General features: G+C 36.0%; 1 protein-coding gene across 9 annotated transcripts in view; it reads left to right on the top strand.

The window, feature by feature from the left end:
• Positions 1-21,020, top strand: part of LOC126922196 (papilin) — a 161,169-nt gene that overhangs the window by 134,081 nt on the left and 6,068 nt on the right. For 2 of the 9 annotated variants that reach the window (XM_050734554.1, XM_050734552.1), the window contains exons 12-38: positions 7-186; positions 396-569; positions 997-1,179; positions 1,746-1,887; positions 2,090-2,205; positions 2,411-2,774; positions 2,939-3,148; positions 3,437-4,384; positions 5,317-5,662; positions 5,925-6,049; positions 6,137-6,346; positions 6,860-7,258; positions 7,587-7,943; positions 8,227-8,403; positions 8,607-8,786; positions 9,524-9,703; positions 12,256-12,471; positions 12,609-12,779; positions 13,587-14,000; positions 14,584-14,796; positions 15,026-15,211; positions 15,811-16,047; positions 16,561-16,883; positions 17,213-17,363; positions 17,711-18,220; positions 18,803-18,958; positions 19,048-19,161. In XM_050734554.1, coding sequence (XP_050590511.1) covers positions 7-186; positions 396-569; positions 997-1,179; positions 1,746-1,887; positions 2,090-2,205; positions 2,411-2,774; positions 2,939-3,148; positions 3,437-4,384; positions 5,317-5,662; positions 5,925-6,049; positions 6,137-6,346; positions 6,860-7,258; positions 7,587-7,943; positions 8,227-8,403; positions 8,607-8,786; positions 9,524-9,703; positions 12,256-12,471; positions 12,609-12,779; positions 13,587-14,000; positions 14,584-14,796; positions 15,026-15,211; positions 15,811-16,047; positions 16,561-16,883; positions 17,213-17,363; positions 17,711-18,220; positions 18,803-18,958; positions 19,048-19,161 — 6,982 coding nt within the window. Of the gene's footprint in view, positions 1-6; positions 187-395; positions 570-996; positions 1,180-1,745; positions 1,888-2,089; positions 2,206-2,410; positions 2,775-2,938; positions 3,149-3,436; positions 4,385-5,316; positions 5,663-5,924; positions 6,050-6,136; positions 6,347-6,859; positions 7,259-7,586; positions 7,944-8,226; positions 8,404-8,606; positions 8,787-9,523; positions 9,704-11,476; positions 11,648-12,255; positions 12,472-12,608; positions 12,780-13,586; positions 14,001-14,583; positions 14,797-15,025; positions 15,212-15,810; positions 16,048-16,560; positions 16,884-17,212; positions 17,364-17,710; positions 18,221-18,802; positions 18,959-19,047; positions 19,162-21,020 lie in introns of all 9 variants that reach the window. The other 7 variants (XM_050734555.1, XM_050734558.1, XM_050734557.1 and 4 more) reach the window with 7 other exon arrangements.

The raw sequence follows: 21,020 nt of genomic DNA, 5'->3' as shown, positions 1-21,020 counted from the left end.
GGACAGTGTGATCATTTATGCGGTCCGGGGAAGCAAACGAGAAAAGTGACGTGTTACATGAAGGTGAACGGAAAGATTCAACTGCTGAAGGATCAGGACTGCGAGGGAGAGGTTCCCAAGTCTGAGAAACCTTGCGAATTGAGACCTTGCGCCGGTCTCGACTGGGTCACGTCGGATTGGAGTGGAGTAAGCTTGTAATTTTTCACGCGATACCCACCCGAAGATCACCGCGTTCCATTAAAAATATTCTCCGCAAAAAAGTAGAAGCTTCTCATAGAAATATTTTTGGCAAGCAATATTACAAGAGCCACGTACAAATGAAATGTGTCCCATTTCTTTTCGTGTCACGGACGTTCTTTGCGATTATCACCTGACTCTGGTCACTTTTCGTTTAGTGCGACGACAAATGTGGTCTGACTGAAGAGACTAGAACCACGTACTGCGCTACTCAAGATGGGACCGTTTATCCGGACGAAAAATGTGATGCTGAAAAGAAACCGGAATTGACGCGAGATTGCGAAGCTGAAAAGGATTGCGAATTCCTCTGGTTCGCCTCTCAATGGAGCGATGTAAGTCAATTACATTTCTTCTTGGAAAGCATTTCAAATTATATAGCGACATTAAATTTATTTCTTGAAGAATTGGAACTGCAATTATTCTTCATTTTCAAGACATTTACAACTTAATCTTTTTGACATTAATGAGATGCTACTTCAGAAGATAATTTTTAGTAATTCTAGAACGTCCTATTACGAATATGAAACAAAATGAACTTTAAAAATAACGTTTAATCCGATACTTTTTTCAAATTTGAATGGATTATAGTTTGTACTGTTATAAATAGTATTGTGTTCGTTGTTAAAATAAAAGTCCGCTTCGAGAGGGTTAATACATCCTTTGATGTTAGTTTAACATAAAGGATGTATATAATGGTACAAAATCAAAAAAATTCATTATTCAAGTTACACTTGACACACAATTACTTTGATCCCATAGTGTTCAGCGAAATGTGGGTCAGGTGTACAGACACGCAAGGTGTTCTGTGGCACGTTCGATGATGAAACGGTGAAGAAAGTGGCAGACGAGAAGTGCGACGCAGACAAGAAATTCAACGAGACGAAGAACTGCACCGCCAAGGAAGAGTGCAAAGGTGAATGGTTCGCTGGTCCGTGGAGCAAGGTAATGTATATATTTGAAATAATCTTGACTATTCCCTAGGTTTTCTCTTCTTCAAGTTTTCTCAACGATTCTGACCAAGACCAGTCACTTTAAGTATGTAGTTTCAAGAATAATTTCGTATGATCAAAGATGAGAAAATTTATTTAAAAAAGAAAAGTAACGAATAAAAGGATTATTATTAAGATGAATAATAAATATAAGAGAACAGATGTATAATAAAATAACGATAGAGACAAATACAAGTATAATAAAAAAATGATGTTCCAATGTTAAGTAAATACCATTGACACGGATAACTCGAGAAACGAAGTTTCTTTCAAATAATTTCATAATGCTTCATCTAGCCTTTCTTCTTCAATTTCTCCTTGAACAAACGGAATCGTTGACAAGAAGTGTAGAGGCTGATTCTTTCGAAAATCTTGTTAGTGACGGAAATATCCGCGAGAAATACATCGTGTCCTATTCCCTCGGTCGCCGAAGAAATTCAATATCTTCGACGGCTTTGTAGCGAACCTAACAAGAAGCGTCCGCCTCAAATTTCTTCCATTAATCTTACCGTGTTCCAGTGCTCGAAACCGTGTGGTGGTGGCATGATGAACCGCAAGGTGATTTGCATGAAAGCCAACATGACGGTCACAACAAACAACTGCGACTCTAATACGATCATATTCTCCACGGAAAATTGCAACAACCAAGCCTGCGAAGAAGGTACGTCCTAAATCTGGGAGAAGTTCAGAAAAGTTGAAAATTGATTCATGCTGCAATTAAAATATCAGGTTTTCTAATAAGTCACCTAAACTAATTCAATTATATTAATTTACGTATTCAATGTTCTTAATGTAAATGTCGTTTCTCTCCAGAAATAAACAATAATGAAGGATAATTTAGTTAATCGAAATCTTGTTTCCAGACGAGGTGATACCAATGCAACCAGAGAAAATCCCAGATCTCACTGAAGAGGACGAAGAGTGCGAAGTGTACGAGGATGAAAACTTCGTGACTGTCTCTTCGAGCTTGACACCTAGCGTAAGTAAAATTTGGTCGTAGTTAATCAAATACTTAGTTTCACAGTTTCTTCATCCACCGTTACATTTATATCTCATTTTCCTATGAATGTGATGTTAATTTATCATTTTTCTATTAGTACAGGTGTTATTAAAATTTATTTTTTCAATTTACTTTTATGATTCCCCCGATTTACATAAAAGTGTAATTTTATCTATTGATTTAGGATAAATCTAGTAAAATGTTAGATCTTACGGAAGCAACTCCTCTGAGCTTGCCAGATACGAGTGATGCTACTGGAAGCGACATATATGATAAAATGCAAGGGGATGCCGGATATACCAGGGGCGACATATCTCCTGGAGAAATGGAAATGGGTGAAGGAAGTGGAACAGATTTCACGGATATATACACATACACATCAGGGTTTGAATCGACTTTCGAAGGCAGTGGAACCAACGAGGTTACCGAAGATGGTGAACTGTTTGCAACGGAATTTGGAATAACGGAAATCGGCGTGACTGAAGAGATCGAATCCACCATGGATACTACTGATGAATCGACAGTTGAATCAATGACTGAGTCTGATGGTGAGTTGATGTAATTTCATCCTTAACAATTGTAGCGTGGTGAAGAAATTGCTTAATTGAAATGTCTATCTGTATTCCGAAAAAATGCATTGACAACAAATTTTATTATGAAATTATCTTATTGAATAATTACATTGTTTGAAAAATATCACAAAATAATTCAGGAACGGATATGACAACTGAGTCTGGTACAACTGAAGAAATAACAACTGGATCGAGCGACGAGACTACCGAAATGCTAGAGAGCACTGAGAGTGGACCAACCGAGGCCACGGAATCCACTGAATCGGGCCCAACCACGTCTTCGTCGGAAACCGAAAGTACGGTTACTGAGCAGACCATTTCAACAGAAATGACCCCTACTGAGGAATCTGGTAAATCGAAATTCCATTATTGTATAAACAGAAATATTACGTTAGAAACACCATCAATTAAAAATTTTGGAATACTAAATAACAACACAACTATATTAACAACTAATTATATGTTAATGATACAAGTGCAATTTAATTATACGATGACTTTTGATCTACATGATAAAGCACACTATAAATTCTTCACACAAAGGCCTCTACTTTTTTCTTTCTAAATGTTTTGCCTCTTATTCTGAACTCCGAACTAACTAAGTATTGTTGATGTTAAATATTAATTTTATATGTCAGCAGTTACGTTCGAAACAACATCAGAAGTAGAAGAAACAGGTGTGACTGGAGAAACAACAGAATCAGGTGCCACCGAAGAAAGTACCGAATCAGGATCAACAGAACCAACGATGTCTACAGAATCAGGAGTTACAGAAGAAACCACAGAATCTGGTGTAACGACAGGAAGTACGTCAATAGAAATCACTGAGTCAACAGAATCTGGAGCTACGACAGAGCCTGGAGCTACGACAGAGCCTGGAGCTACGACAGAGCCTGGAGCTACGACAGAGCCTGGAGCTACGACAGAGCCTGGAGCTACGACAGAGCCTGGAGCTACGACAGAATCTGGAGCTACGACAGAATCTGCAGCTACGACAGAACCTGGAGCTACGCCAGAATCTGCAACAACGGAAATTACCGAATCAACAGAATCTGGAGCTACGGAAGTCATTGAATCGACAGAATCTGGAGCCACGACAGAATCTGGAGCCACGACAGAATCTGGAGCCACGACAGAATCTGGAGCTACAACAGAATCTGGAGCTATAATAGAATCTGGAGCCACAACAGAATCTGGAGCCACAACAGAATCTGGAGCCACGACAGAATCTGGAGCTACAACAGAGTCTGGAACCACCATAGAATCTGAAGCTACAACAGAATCAACAGAATCTGGAGCAACTACCGAAACCACGGAATCTGGTCCGACAGAAACTACCGAATCTGGCATGACAACAGAATCTGGTATGACTACTGAACCTGGCAAAACAACAACAGAACAAACGACAGTTTCCGGCGAGACCACCGAATCTGGTGCCACGACCGAATCAGGAGAAACTACAGAGTCTGGTGCAACCACTGAGAGCGGTGAAACCACTGTGTCTGGCGTAACTGATACTACTATTTCTGGATTGACACCAGTCACTGAGGAAGCAAAATCGGAAGTAACTGAGGAGATATACAAACGTAAGTACATTTAGTTCATTGATATGTTTTGTATTAATTAACTCTTAGAGTGCTGAATACTCGCGGCCTATGTGGTCCGTACGGACGGCGCGCGACTAGCACTGACGATCGCTGTGGATGGAGTAGTTTTTCGTTAGACTGAATTCTGTTGATTGACTATTCAAAGCGCAAATCGTAATAAGTTATAGTAATTCTTTTGCACGAGATTAAATGATTCAAGAGCGTTATTTTTTAGTATTAATTATTTATTATAAACATTGAAATTTACAATAAACTAGAATTTGGGTAATAAACTAGAAAACAATAAACTAGAAAACTAAATTTAGTAAATATAACACAAGTTAATAATTCAGTTGTGTGTGAAAAATTTCAAAACAATTATCGATACATAATCCGACATCGCATTTTCTGCATTCTCTTATTTTTCACACAAACAACACATTTTCTTCTTGATAATTAGATGCGACTGTCCGCGAAACAGGTAGACAACTGTTATAACGAGACATTATTGGCATTTGTTTACTGCCGTTACTAAGGAATGCATTTATGTTTATCTCACACAAACGTAATAGTATTACTTCTGTGTAGATGTTCAGAAAAATTGATAAACGCATATATGCGTCCTTAGTCCATGCCGGACACTTACAGAAAACGCATATATGTGTCCTTAGTCTGCATCGATAGCTTTCGCCAGACGCATATATGCGTCCATAGCACTCTAAGAGTTAATGTAAATTAGAAGATTCGATGAGATGAATTAGATAGATAAAAGAAACTTTCATAAAATGAAAATGTATTGATAAAAGTACATACAATAAAAATTATAAAAACATTAACCAATTTTATTTTAGAATATTAATTTTATTATCTAAATAATAAATGGTTAGTAAAATAACGTTAAATAATAAACGAGGATGAATTTTCTCTTTCAGTATCCGGATTCTGGACGACCATTGGCCCAGAAGAAGCCACGCGCAAGCATCGCGTGTGCAAAGTGCTGAGGAAGAAGACCTGCAAGGCCTCGCCCTTCGGTTGCTGTTACGATGGAATTACTACGGCTGAAGGACCGTTTGGCCAAGGATGTCCCACGGTACAGACTTGCAACGACACTAGATATGGTTGTTGTTCGGATGGAGTGTCTGCAGCCACTGGTCCGGAGAACCAAGGTTGTCCCGAATCACACTGCAAGGAAACGTTGTTCGGTTGTTGTCCTGATGGAATTATCGCTGCTGAGGGCAACGACTTCGAAGGATGCAAGAAACCTTGCAACGAAACAGAGTTAGTATAATATTTTAAACATCGCGATAGTTATTATGTTTTACAATATTCCAGAAAATAGATTTTATTAATATTTTAAAGACATTGATAAGAGAAACAGTAAGTAGAATCTACATAATGTTTTAAACGCCATAAGAATAATATTTAATATTTAATATATTGATATGAGAAATTCTGTTGCAATAATTAGTACGATATTTAATATATATTATATTTATTTAGTATTTAGATATTTTTTAATGATATTAAATAAATATTTCAGATTTGGATGTTGTCCGGATAACGAGACTCCAGCTAGCGGAAAGGATAATATCGGATGCTGCAATGTCACTGAATTTGGTTGCTGTCCTGATGGAATTAAACCCGCTTCTGGACCAAATGAAGAAGGTACATTGTAATTTTTACTGAGTATATTTAAAAATCCTTACATGTTATTAATCATACTGAGATGTTTGTTTAATATAATGACTACAGGTTGCGAAGAGGAAATTACTTCTGTCACACCTCTCACAGAAGAGTATGAAACAACTACAGTACAGGAAGATTGCGCAAATACCACCTACGGATGTTGTCCGAATGGTATTTCGACTGCTACCGGCACAAACTTCGCAGGATGCGGTGTTATAAATACAGAGAACTGTACTATATCGTACTTTGGATGTTGTCCTGATGGCGCCTCACCAGGTATGTTGCATAATTATAAAAAAATCTCAAAATATACATTTTCGAAAATTTCTGTAGTTCTCTAGTCAAACTTTTACAAATTCAAATGATTCTATTAGGTTTGCTCTATTATCTGTGAAAGTACTTAATTCCAATTCTCACATATTACGCCATCTTCAATATTTCTATTCCAAGATATATTCTCTTTTCTTAAAAAGATACAAGAATACATCCTTCTAATTTATAAATCAATCATTACATTACTTTCCACTTCACTTATTGCATATTTTCACATTTTTACCCTAAAATAGTCTTATTGAAAAAGACAAAAATTATAAAAGTTCCGTTATGTCTATTTTCTAAAACATCTAATATTGTGTTCAAATAAACTAAAAAGAAAAAAGAAACAAGAATCCTACCACGCTGATTTTCTATAAACAGGCTGGTGATATATCAGAGTAAATTAAATATAAAAAAGAATTCCAGTCTTCCAATTTTCTAAGATAATTACCAGCTAATAAACATCACATGTAGCTCTGGGTCCCAACAACTATGGCTGTCACATGCCCTGCGAAAACAGTACTTATGGCTGTTGCGATGACGGTAGCACTCCTGCTCATGGTCCAAACAAAGAGGGTTGTTGTCTGTCGACACCGTTCAAGTGCTGTCCAGACAACATACTTCCAGCTCGCGGTCCAGATTTCTACGGTTGTGGCTGCCAATACTCGAGATTCGGATGCTGTCCAGATAACAGCACTGCTGCTCGTGGTCCAAACAACGAGGGCTGCGGTTGCAAGTATACAGCTAATGGTTGCTGTCCTAATCGCTTCACCCCGGCCACAGGACCAAATTACGAGGGCTGTCCGTGTTATACGTATCAGTTTGGTTGCTGCCCTGATGGTGTCACCATCGCTAAAGGACCTCATGGACAAGGTAATTGTATCAAAAACTGAAATCATATTAATTCTGATATACATATAATGGCGTGGTAAAGGGAAGTTTAAAATTCTTACTTACTCATATCAGCCTTAACTTAATTATTACTATTAATTATTACTATTAGAATTTTCTTTGTGAAAAGATCCTTATTAATAATCAAAGCATAAAAAGACATAGAAATAGAAATACAGATGTAAATGGAACCAGAAATAGACAAATCTAGTCTTTATCTTTCTCCCTTGTACAAATTAATTCTAATTCATTTTATATTGTGAAGAAACATAATTTCAAAATGTACTTAGTACCACATCGTTTCTTGTAGGCTGCGGTTGTGAGAATACAGAATTCAAGTGCTGCTCAGATGGAAGAACTCCTGCAAAGGGTCCAAACTTCGCTGGATGTACTTGTGACACCTCGAAGTATGGATGTTGTCCCGATGGGGTGGAAGAAGCTCAAGGAGAAAACTTCGAGGGCTGTCTGTCTGTTCCATCTACTCCTGGGGCAGCGTGTGCTTTGGAGAAAGATAGAGGACCATGTCGGGACTTCACCGTCAAATGGTACTTCGACACGGAGTATGGTGGTTGCTCGCGGTTTTGGTATGGAGGTTGCGAGGGCAACGAGAATCGATTCAAGACGCAGGAAGAATGTAAGCAAGTGTGTGTGCAGCCCAAAGGAAAAGGTAAAGTACATAAAACATAAATATTACATACTGCTGAAAAATTCAAATTCATTTAAAACATTGAAATACAATTGGATATTTAAGAAAAATTTAAAAATAATATATTTTTAGGGAATTAGTTTTTTATTAAAGAACATATGCACCTTTTCTGTAATAATTGTGATATTATAATATTTGTGCAATATTTACAACGTTTATGCGTACAAGTTAAATTTTTCTTATAGTTTTAAACATTGCATATTTTAATTATATCCGAGATATTAGAAGTCAAAACATTTCGCAGATTCATGTAACCTGCCAAAAATCTCTGGGCCCTGCGAGGGCTACTTCCCTACTTGGTATTACGACTCTGGAAGGAAACAGTGTGGTCAATTTGTCTATGGCGGTTGTCTCGGAAACGCGAATAAATTTAAAACGAAAGAAGAATGTGAAGAGCTTTGTGTCACTCCCGATGATTTGGGTAACTTCACCAATTCTTATTGAAATTCTTTTCTAGTTTTTATCAATGTTTGACAACATTTACAACAAATCATTTTTTTAATATGATAATAAATATTTTCAATTTACAATTTCTCTAATTCCAAAAGGTAAAAGTAAAGTTTATATTTTATATACTGCTACTTCATTGCTAATATGCTCTCTTGCGTTTTGTTACTTATGAAGATCCGTGCGAACAGTCGAAAGAGCCAGGTCCCTGCGAAGGCAACTTCACCAAATGGTATTTCAACGCAGAATCGCAAGCCTGCGAGCAATTCCGCTACGGTGGATGCAAAGGAAATGATAACAACTTCGCGACGGAAATCGCTTGCCACCAACAATGCTTGCAACCAGGGAGGACACGAGGTACGTTCTTCAGCACAATTCTCTTGATTCTACATTCGCACGTACCATGCTCGTTCTACTGCCTGAACCCATTTTTCATATTAGATATTCTTTCCTACCAGATTCGTTTGAAAGTGTTTCAGATTTTTATCTATTTTTTTGCTTGTAGAACGAATCGAAGAACGTATATTTCGTGTTGCAACCTTTTTGACGATTGTTTTCGATTTTCATTTTTTAAGCGATTTTTTTGCAGTTGTTTTCTGACGAACGTGAAAGGAACAGAAGTACAGTTAGCAATGGGAGTGGAAAGATTTATTATTAATTTATTTAATAGTAATTTATTTAGACGATCAGAAAAATAATTCATGCGAGATTATTTTTTATTACATACTGTGAACAGAATTTTTTGATTAGTAGTCAATTTTCAAGCTGCGGTCGATCGGAGAAATTGAGAAGAATAATTGAAACTAAATCGCCAGATAGTTCGTTCAAATTCCACAATACAATACAACGAAATACAGTCGGATATATTAAATAGATATGAACTACGATTTTCTATTGTACTACAATTCTGGCGACTTAGTATTCGTCTGAAAATATCACGCCAACAATCGGAATCTACATTTTCAACCAAACACCAAACACGATCTCAGCAAACATTCAGGCACCACATGTCACATAAAAGCACCAAATTGGTACCGACCATCGTCAAATATATCAAAGCCCTATGAGTAATCCGTAAAAATACATATTTCCAGTAAAACTGACAGACGTGTGCCGCTTGGAGAAAGATCCGGGCCCTTGTCCGGGCTCTGTGTTACGCTGGTATTATGACGCCGTGCGTCAGATGTGTAGCCAATTTGTTTACGGCGGTTGTAAAGGCAATGCCAATAGATTCCTTACACGTGCTGCCTGTGAGCAGCGCTGCCCCGTAAAAGGTATCAGAAAAAGCAAAAAGGAAACAATCATAAAGAAAAAAAGAAAAAAAGAGAAAAAGAATCCAAGAAAAAGAAAGTGATCAAATAAAAAGGATAGTACAGAAAAGAGAAAACGGGAAGATCAAAGGAACAAGCTTATCTGCTTCTTGTATAACAGCGTCGCTAGCAATATTCAGAAAGAGAGTCGTTTCTCGTTCATTGATATTTGTGGAATGGTTTAATATTGGATAATTGAGAAATTACTCTCGATGTTGTCGTTGGTGATGGTTCGTTTGTCGTTGTCTCTATTTGTTGGCACAAAACACGTTTAACCCTTTGACAACTAATATTAACTCTGTTGTGATCATCGAATGTTTATTTTAGCAACGAAATGGATTTGTATTGTTTCAAGAAGATATTTAACACAAAATTAAATCGCGGAATCACGTGTATCAATAAGAATATTTTCATTTTAACGTTAGAAAAATTCGATTGTATCGAATATGCCTAAAAGATATAACAGGGTTTTAACTAACTTTAAAATTCGCATGGAATGAAATTTCATCCGTGACAGCTTCCGAGAAATAGTCGTGAAAATCTCTCGCCAGGTTTCATTCCATGTAAAGTATTTTCCTCAAAATGATCGATGTCAAGGGGTTAATGAGAAAAGTGTTGATTGTAATTTGAATATCTTGGTTTTACAAATATCTATTTCCTCTGCCTTCTTATTGATCGTAATCGATTATATCAGGCATTGCCTTTTATCAAAGCACAGTATGCACTTAAAAGCACCCTTTCCATTTAAGTTGCACGCGATATCAAGCTGTCGTAGCGTTCTACGAGTCAATCCAATCAATGGAACTTGATTTTGTCGTATTATGTTCTCCGCAAAGCGGTTCTCGTCTCGAGATCGATCGTTCGATAGCTTTTGTCTGGCTTCGAACGAGCTCTCTCAATGGAGTAGTGCGATTTCCTTTCATTAATATTTTATGAGTGATCGCGTCGGTGATTTTTTATTGATGGTATTACAAGAAAGAAGGAAATTTAACTTGGTTAATTCGAATGACGTTAAAATTCAAATAATCGAGCTTTTCTTATTTTTTCATGAACGCACTGATTTTATTTGTCTTATTTCTCAATTGACCAATTGTGATAAGAGAATTTGACGGAAACATTTAACTGATAATTTTAAACGGAATCTTTTTATGGTGGAATGTAGAAATGGAACTGGTAGCTGCACGAAATAATGCTTATATTTTCAGGAATTACAAAAATATTAATCTCAAAGGTCGTAAGATAGTTGCAATAACACATTAATTGCAATAACAATTTACGACTTAGAATAAATTATATAATTATGACCTTTATTTAATCTGTCAAAATATTGAAACATACGATTAAATATATAATGGTAGAAATAATTATACACGATACTAAATATGTTTTAAGAATTATATTAAAGAATTTAAAGATTTATGCCACTTTTTAAGTAGTATAATGCGTATTTTATTTTGGATATTGCTGCATATTATATGCATTTTGTACATTTTAAGCGTTTAAATGTTTCATAAAAGATGAATTTTACTTGATTAAAATTAACTAATTTCTATCTTCAGTTTTGATTTACTAGTTTGAACTATTTATTACTTGAAGTGTACATACATTTTTTTCGTTGTTTTAATATTTTTGAGCACTCTGTATCGTGCATTAATTTAGAAAAAAAGACCGCAGACCGTTAACGACAATATACTAAAATCTAATATTGCATGATATAATAATTAATGCGATTAACAGATAGTTGCTTGCTGCCACGAGCCGAAGGTAACTGTGGCGAGAAGCAATCTCGATGGTACTTTGATCAGTCGGAGAATCGGTGCATGCCATTCTATTATACCGGTTGCGGTGGGAATAAAAATAATTTCGAATCTAGAGACGCATGCGAGTCTGATTGCCCGACTAAAATTGGTAAGACTTCGTCTAACCACATTCATCTTATTTTCATCATATTTTTTAAACATACAACTATCTCTTTTCTGTTTTGTTTAAACTTTAGGTTCTTTTAGATTATAAAGTATCTTTCAACATATTCCTTTTAGTATAAATTAACAAAAAATAATATAACGCTTACAACTTAATTAACGCTTTCCTTGTCAATTTCGTTGCATTACCGTTATTGTTCCTTTCTTGTGTAATTGTTCTCGATGTCAATCGTACCGCATGCATGTAAATTGTTTTATGGATTATACTCTAATGTGCGTTTTTTGCAAAAACAAATATATTCTTAATATACGTCCATCGCATAAATATATTTGCAATAAATTATGTTATATACGTTGTATGTTGCTTTATTTGTTACAAAATGTGGGGAAAGAAGTTCAATAAATCTTTAAAACGAATGAAGGGAAAACGAAAGAGATATATTATAAAATTTTTAAAGAAATTGTTCCCGACGATTATTCGAGATTCAGAATAATATTTTAGTGATTTTCCAAGGATTTTATTGAACTTTTTACTTCTCGGTATCATATGCTGAAACAAAGCAGATTTCTTATGCTATCTTTGTCCAAACACAGAGCAAGACACCTGTCTCTTGCCCGCGCTTTTGGGAGAATGCCACAATTATACTCAACGATGGTACTACGATTCGTACGAACAACAATGTAGACAATTTTACTATGGTGGTTGCGGCGGGAACGAGAATAATTTTGTTACCGAACAAGATTGCTTTAATAGGTGCCAAACTACTACTAGCACCATCACACCATCGGAAGAGGACGGATTTAGACCAGGTAATATTTTTTGTAGCTAAAATATCGGATATTTTGTCTGATACAAATCCAATATTTACAGATAAAATGGAACATTGGGATTACATGAATTGAACATAAAAATGCGAATTAAAAGTGTAATACATAAAATTTTCCAGATTTCTGCTTCCTTTCGAAGTATACCGGTAAATGCTCCGAAGAACACGTCAAATGGTTCTACGACAGCGGCGATGGTGTCTGCAAGCAATTTGTGTATAGCGGCTGCGAGAGCAATGGAAATAATTTCAACAGCCAGGAAGAGTGCGAATATCGATGTGGAGATGTTCAAGGTTTGTATCATTACACATTACACATATGTGACTGCGCTTTCTCTTGTGCAATTCAACCAATATTATTAATTAGTGAAATTTTGAAATTGAAAATGAAATTAGAATTAATAATGTAGTATCGTGGAAGGATTATTCAAGAAAGATCCGATGAAATACAGTGCAGATAGAAAGTAGAAATGCTGACAGGCCAGAAGGGAGGGAAAATTCCAGCGGGTCAAGTGGCTCATTAATATGTTTGCGATCCTTCAGAAAAATAGTTACTTGGAAAAGACGTACATGACCGTCGTCGGTCATGGACGGCTGCGGAACACGTGCGTGTTGTAGGAATACGAAAACTGTGATGATAAAGGGATGTCTTGGTGGAGAAAGTCGGTTAGTCTAGTTGTTCGTTAGTTGAAAGTTGGTTGCGAGCGAGTTGAGAGAGAGTTGCGAGTTAGTTGCGAGAGAGTCGTTAGCCATTAGTTGTCGAGTTGTTGTGAGTTGTTAGTTGTGAATTATCAATTTAGTTGTTTTAATTATATTACATTGCTACATTAAGTTCTAATTAAGTAATCATCGTTTTCATGTTTCAAACACTGTAAATAAATTTACCATAATAACTATAATAAATTCTCTTGTACTATAGTAACAAATTTGACAACAAAAGACACGAAATTCTAAAAATAAACTTTACAAATTGCAAGTCGTCTAATTATAATTTGAAAAAACTGGAGAAATAATTACTTTAAATATAATACTTACTACTAATTTCTCTAATAGTTACACTATTTATCTTTCTCATACTTTTCTTTTTACTTCTTTCTTCAGATCCATGCACTCTACCCAAAGTCATTGGTCCCTGCAATGGTATCGTTAGACAATACTACTACGACCATCAATCAGATTCTTGCTACGAATTCGAATATAGCGGTTGCCAGGGTAATAAGAATCGTTTCCAAGATAAAGAATCCTGCGAAAGGAAGTGTCAGAAACATGTTCAAACAGAAACACCTGCAAATGTTACCGTCGTACCTATTGTATCAGTTGAAACTGTCTCGAAGAACCCAATTTGTTACAAGACTGTCGATCCTGGCTCTTGCAATGGTGATATCACCGCTTATTACTATGATTCGCACAATCAGTTATGTCAGGCGTTTATCTATGGCGGTTGTGAAGGAAACGCGAATAGGTTCCAGACGGAAGAACAGTGTGAACGTCTTTGCGGAAAATTCCATGGTCAAGGTATGTGTAGTGATTTTATTACTTTTATTACTATTCAGGTAGCATGATTTGTGGGACTATAGCTCTATATACAGTATATTACAAAATTTATCGGAAAAATATCTACAGATATGTGCGTAGAATCGATTCTAGACATCAAGATGATGACAAAATTTTAACAGATTTATAGATATAGCTACATTTGAATCTTTCGTAATGAAACTTAATTTAATTGCAATTTATCAACGTTATTAGTTATGATATAACTATAGCCAAATTCTAAACAGGATTCGGAGTAAAATTGTATTTTTTAGAAATTTTAGACATTTTAAGCGATTTTATTATCGTTTTATAATTCCTTTTACTATTCTTATGATATTTAGTAAGATAAAATTCAGTAATATTATATAGATATATAATGATTATATAAAACAGATTAATAAATATTGATTCTATTTAAAATTTATTCATGAATTATTATCTAATTTTTGTATAGTCTAATCAGTAGATTATTGTATATATTCCAAGGAAATTGAATAATAATTTGAAAGATTCCTCTGTTGTGGAACTTTATTAAATCTTTATTAAAAAATTCTTTTTACAGATATGTGTAATCTACCAGTGGATTCTGGTGTTTGTAGAGGCTCTTTCCCCAAATACTACTATGATTATGTCAGTCGCGTTTGTCGCGAGTTTCTGTACGGCGGATGTGAAGGCAACGCGAATAGATTCAGCACGATGGCAGAGTGTGAATCGATTTGCATTCATCACGAAGAACCCGTGCCACCCGGAAACGGTACCAGCCTCTCAAGTTTGTGTAAGTACCTCCACTCGTTTGATACGCAAAATTCCATCCAAACTTACTAACAACGTAGACGATCTCCGAAATCTTTAAACGAAACGCGAAAGAAATTCGAAGGAATATTACTCGAAAAGAATTTCTCATAATTGTCTTTCAATAAATCTTTAAAAAGAAATCGGGAATTTCTTTTCGAGAGAATGAAATTAGCTCGCGACAACAATAATTTTGAACAATGATGATCCAGCGATTTGCAAAGAACCGGTCGACACAGGATCTTGTGCTTCGGGTCGACATGATCATACCAAGCGGTTCTATTTCGACGACGAACAACAAACATGTCGAGGGTTCATTTATACTGGATGTGGTGGAAATCGTAATAGATTCAAGACCTTCGAGTCTTGCATTAGCACTTGTCTTACCAGTAAGTCGAGTAAGTCGAGGAACGATGTTCCCCAATGATCTAAACGATTTTTGTTACACGTTTAATATTTTGAGCTTCGAACATGGTGAACATATTTTCATTGTATATCACTGTACATTGTAGCCTTAATGTTTTATATCAATGTTGTTTAAAATCCTCGTGCATACCTTTCCCTAATATCCTTTTTCTATCTGGAAGGGAAGAGCACGATAAATCACATTTTCTATTTCTCTTTTACAAAGCAATATATTTTAATTGAACTGTTTAATTTTAATCACTTTAAAATATTTCTTCTGGGTCATAAAGCAACATTAAAATAAAAAAAGCGGCAAATATATACACATCATGTATGTGACCAGCAATGTTCATTTGTCTGAAAAACTCTGCTTCTTATTTTTTCACAGTTTTTATTTCTCAATCGTTCATCTTATCAGCTATTGTTGCTCCTAGTTGTAAGCTTCAAAATCTGTGTAATATTGCTTTCACCGCAATATGTTTTTTAACATTCTTTTATTATTATTTTTTATATACATTTTTATATTTTTTTCTTTCTATTGTAAGAATGTTTGTATTTTTCTTTTCTGTGACTGTAATGGATGTTTTCATAGCTACTAACGAGATCGACTCCGAAGAGAATAAAAAGGATCCTTGTGCGGAAGCTCGCGAGGAATGCAATATGATTCGTTGTCCTTACGGCAAAGAGGAGTTCGTAGATTCTCAGGATTGCGGACGATGTCGTTGCGTGGATCCTTGCAGGACACAGGTTTGTCCCGATGACACCAAATGTGCCATTACTCTGGTTGGTACCGAGGATGGCACCGAATACAGAGGAGTTTGTAGATCAGGTAACTGGAAACCTTTATATTTTCTATATTATCTGTATTGAAGATAAAAAAGGAGAACATGCGATAGATCGATAAAATTAAAAATACCTTCTCTTCTTTTTTAATCTTCTTTTCATTTATCGATTTCAGATCCAGTCATAACCAAATCCACTTACAAGAATCCAAATACACATATCCATCCTAACTTTGTTAATTTTTCCCTCTTCTAACGAAAGTCTGCTTGATTACGACTCACAACAAGTTACGTAATAAAGTAATTAAACATTTTTCTCCTTTTAATAAGAAACAAACCGACAGTAACATCTAGAATTGGTGTTCCTCTTTTTATCTCGTAAACTAAATGAATTTTTCCTGGCACGATTTAACTTTGCAATTTACCGCTCACATTTACGATAAACATATTAAATATATGACGAAAAATTGTTATACGAATGACGTCAACTAATAATTTCCCAATTACTATTACTTCCATAATTTAACTATATATAATATAATAATTCGTTTTTAATTTAGTTACGAAACCAGGCCGCTGTCCGAGTGTATCGAACAGCACAAGATGCGAACAGGAATGTCTCACAGACGCTGATTGCACCGGAGAAATGAAATGTTGTAACAATGGCTGCGGCGCTTCCTGTCTTGAACCGGCTGTCGATGAAGTTCTATCGACTACTCCACGACCGGTAATCACTGCACGGCCGGTTGGTTCGGAACCAGCTTCGATCAAGCCACCAGAAGAACCAAACGTTAGCGCTCAGGAGGGTGGCTATGTGACATTGAAGTGTGTTGCTTTCGGACATCCAAAACCAACCATTACGTGGAGGAAGGGTACAATGCTGGTGAGATTTTTTATAAATTATAAGATATAATCTTAGTTCTAGGAAAATTCGCGTTCTGTCTTAATGTCTATAATTTTCAATTTTATCGAATCCTGAATTTATAGTGAAATCGGAAAGACGATTGCAAATTGATGAAATAGAATAAAACTTAAAATTAGGAATATTATTAAAGTATTGTAAAAAAGGATTTGTGTTGTTTTAAATTATATCGGATTCTGCCTTTGTAAGAATAAAAGACTAGAAATAAATGACGTTAGATAAGGATTAGAGTATTGTAAAATTTACATATTAGATGGAATTGTAATAATAACAAAGATTAATGTCTCCAGATTGCAGCTTCAGAGAGCAGGCGTCGCATATTGCTCGATGGTTCTCTTCAGATCATTAATTTAGACCGATACGACGGTGGAACTTATGTCTGCACAGCTGACAATGGTTTAGGACCACCGGTAAGAGTGGAATACCAATTGGTGGTCACAGGTACGTACTATACGTTAAGTACTATAAAGACTGTCTTGACATCTTGCAATGATGAATGTATCGTGCATCGTAGACTTAATGGTTGATCTCTTTACTTGATCTTTTAGTAGCTGATCTAACCAATTTTATGGAGAAATGTTCTGCCATGTGTTTAGTAATAACACGTTTTAACTATTCACTTAAAAAAATTGCAATTAATTAAAACGAGAAAAAAATGGGAACACAAATATATTCATAAACCGCGGTAGAGTTAGCTTTACATTTAAACTACCTTTCTTTGCAATAATTGGTGATGGTATTCAACGTTCTTCTCTTCTGCATGCTGTTTTCTCTCACACACTATACAGAGCCAAGAGAACTGGCTGCGGCTATCATTGGAGAGCCTAACACTAGCGTGACGGTGACCATGAACTCCCCCATATCTCTGCACTGCTACGCGTGGGGTTGGCCTAGGCCTTTCGTCACTTGGTGGCAAGGCGATCGCATGTTACCACTGTCTTCGGAAATTTACGAACAGGATTCCGACTACACGCTTTTGATCCGAACCGTCACGCTGCCCACTTTGGGCGTTTACACATGTCAAGCGTTTAACGCAATTGGTAGAGCTGCCTCTTGGTCGGTAATATTACAAGCTGTCGGCCCAGTGTATAACATCAATCCCGAATACGAACAGTATCTCAAGTATCTGGTCGATCCTCCTAAAAAAGATGAGAATATTCTGTATCCCTATAGACCTAACAGAACTCAAACTACTGACTTTCATACCTATGGATTTGTGTACACCACCAGACAAACACATATTTCTACAGTCAATCCTATTGGATATACTACTTTGGACTTTGGTTCGAGGTTCAGAGGTGAGAGGGTACTCTACTGTAGTCTTTTCCAGTTTTCCCATTGCACCGTACTGAAAGATATTGTAAAAATATTAAATATATAATCAATTAGGATTTTGATGTTTTTCAAATTCATATCATAGAATTATTTATAATAATGAAATGAAATGGAAGAAAGGTTTTGTTTATTACTAGAATTTTTTAATTCGTTATTCCTGCAATTAGTAAAAATTTATGAATCCTATAGATAAAATTAATGCTGACTTTTATTGAGATGATGTTTTAAACAGAATTGACACGCATATCTTTCGATGTCACAGTGCAATTTGGTTTTTCTCTCTTCTTTTGTAACGACTGCGAATGCTTTGGTTTTATTATATGCTATATTGACCATGCTTAATTTGCTTGCATGTATGTTCTTACTAGTAATGATTAAGTTCAATTTATGTACAATGTTTATGTTAATAACAAACGTTGATAAAAAGAGGTAAGCACACGATCTATAATATATTCAAATTACTTTCTGTATTTCTTCTTTCTTTTTTTTCTCTTGACAATTTCATTTGGAAAATATTTCTTAGTGTGAAATCAATTATTTCGTAGTGCCTGTCACGGCCAACATATCGATAGGACAAAGCCAATTCCCAGAAGGTAGTGACATTACTATCGCTTGTAACGTCGATGGATATCCGATTCCTCGAGTATTTTGGTACAAAGATAATGAGCTGATTCACCAAAACAATCGAATTCAAATTACTGGTAGGTACTTCTATTTATCTAACATTATTGAATAATTCATTTTTTCAGCAGATAAATTGTTCAAAAAATGTGTGAAATTTTATTTCCAGATTTGAACAGACTTGTGATCAGCGACGCAAATCGAGAAGACTCTGGTCAATATCGTTGCGAAGCGAACAACGATTATTCGTCTGCTTTTGCGATGGTGGATATACAAGTTGCTGGTAAACCTTTGTGTTTTCTATATACTGTACAGAAGAAAGTATCCGAAAGCTAAAATCAAAATTAACCCTTAGAGTGCTGAATACTCGCGGCCTATGCGATCCGTACGGACGGCGCACAGCTAGCGCTGACGATCGCTGTGGACGGAATACTTTTTCAATAGACTGAACTCTATTGATTGACTATTCAAAACGCAAATCGTAATAAGTTATAGTAATTCTTTTGCACGAGATTAAATGATTCAAGAGCGTTATTTTTTAGTATTAATTATTTATTATAAACATTGAAATTTACAATTAACTAGAATTTGGGTAATAAACTAGAAAACAATAAACTAGAAAACTAAATTTAGTAAATATAACACAAGTTAATAATTCAGTTGTGTGTGAAAAATTTCAAAACAATTATCGATACATAATCCGACATCGCATTTTCTGCATTCCCTTATTTTTTACACAAACAACACATTTTCCTCTTGATAATTAGATGCGACTGTCCGCGAAACAGGTAGACAGCTGTTATAACGAGGCATTATTGGCATTTGTTTACTGCCGTTACTAAGGAATGCATTTATATTTATCTCACACAAATGTAATAGTATTACTTCTGCGTAGGTGTTCGGAAAAATTGAGAAACGCATACATGCGTCCTCAGTCCACGCCGGACACTTACAGAAAACGCATATATGTGTCCTTAGTCCACACCGATAGCTTTCGCCAGACGCGTATATGCGCCCATAGCACTCTAAGAGTTAATTTTTACTGACCAGTATAAATTAAAAATGATATTTTATTTATCATTATTTTATTTTCGCAAATTTTGAAACAACTATAACTTCTAAAAATAGATATTTTTGAATTTCAAGTATTGAACTTGTCAATAATAATATATATATATGTCGGAGTGTCAGTAGGATCGGAGGTGTGGGCGTGTAATGAATCTTCACCAGTATTAGCCATTGTTAAGATACGATCCAGAGTTTATTGGCACAAGTATGGAGATGTGAGATTTGACAAATAACTGCGACGGTTAGGCACTCGCGATGCTAATGACAATAGTCCTAGGTCCGATAACGAATCCGCGGTCAACGGGACTCTTTTACTCTTTACTCGTCGGCAACGCCTAGGTGGTACTCTCAGTTAGCACGTGAAATAAGCACTCTGTCGAAATGATACCTTAGTCGATGAGATCGTACTCGAAGCTCTCACGGTGACACTGTTTCGGAAAAACTGCTCCACTCTCTCGCGGCCCCAGGTCTTTTATATTCGTGGAGACAAGTCTTCGTTCAGAGGGTGAGGGAAATTGCCGTTATTATTAATTGGCCAGTCTCCGGAAGTGTCCTTCGTGGAAAAGACTGTTTGCCTATTTTCGTTAATTAAGGCTTAAGATTTATGACGGGTCATCAGGCTGGCTGAACATATTTTGCGAATATGCCTCGACATCCGGCAATCAACCTACCTAAAGAATAGGATCTGCGTATGACGGGCCACGGGACAGAAACCGTTAGAATGTTTACTGTGGAGTGCCGCTACAACTATTTCTTTTTATGGGGAGCTATAGACTTTTTCTATAACTTTGTTAGATAAAACGTTCGTCCCTTGACTGCGGCTGCGTTGGCGACTGGTTGTCACCTCGAACCCAAACTTATTCTCATAGATTTCGAACAATTACAATCGGGCTGAAGGACGGTGATTGTTTAACTACGGCTATGGCAGAATCCAAATTACAGTATTAGTATTAGTCTTTCCATCTCCGACATATATATGTCGGATTGAAGTCAGGATTATGGAGAGGGGCGTTTGATGAATTCTCATTAGAATTAGCCATTGCCGTGATACAATGAAGAGTTTATTAGCACAGG

This window comes from Bombus affinis, chromosome 11 (genome assembly GCF_024516045.1).
Source record: "Bombus affinis isolate iyBomAffi1 chromosome 11, iyBomAffi1.2, whole genome shotgun sequence".
Taxonomy (NCBI): Eukaryota; Metazoa; Arthropoda; class Insecta; order Hymenoptera; family Apidae; genus Bombus; species Bombus affinis.
Note: the sequence above shows the minus strand (reverse complement) of the source record. Positions and strands in the feature narration are given on the sequence as shown.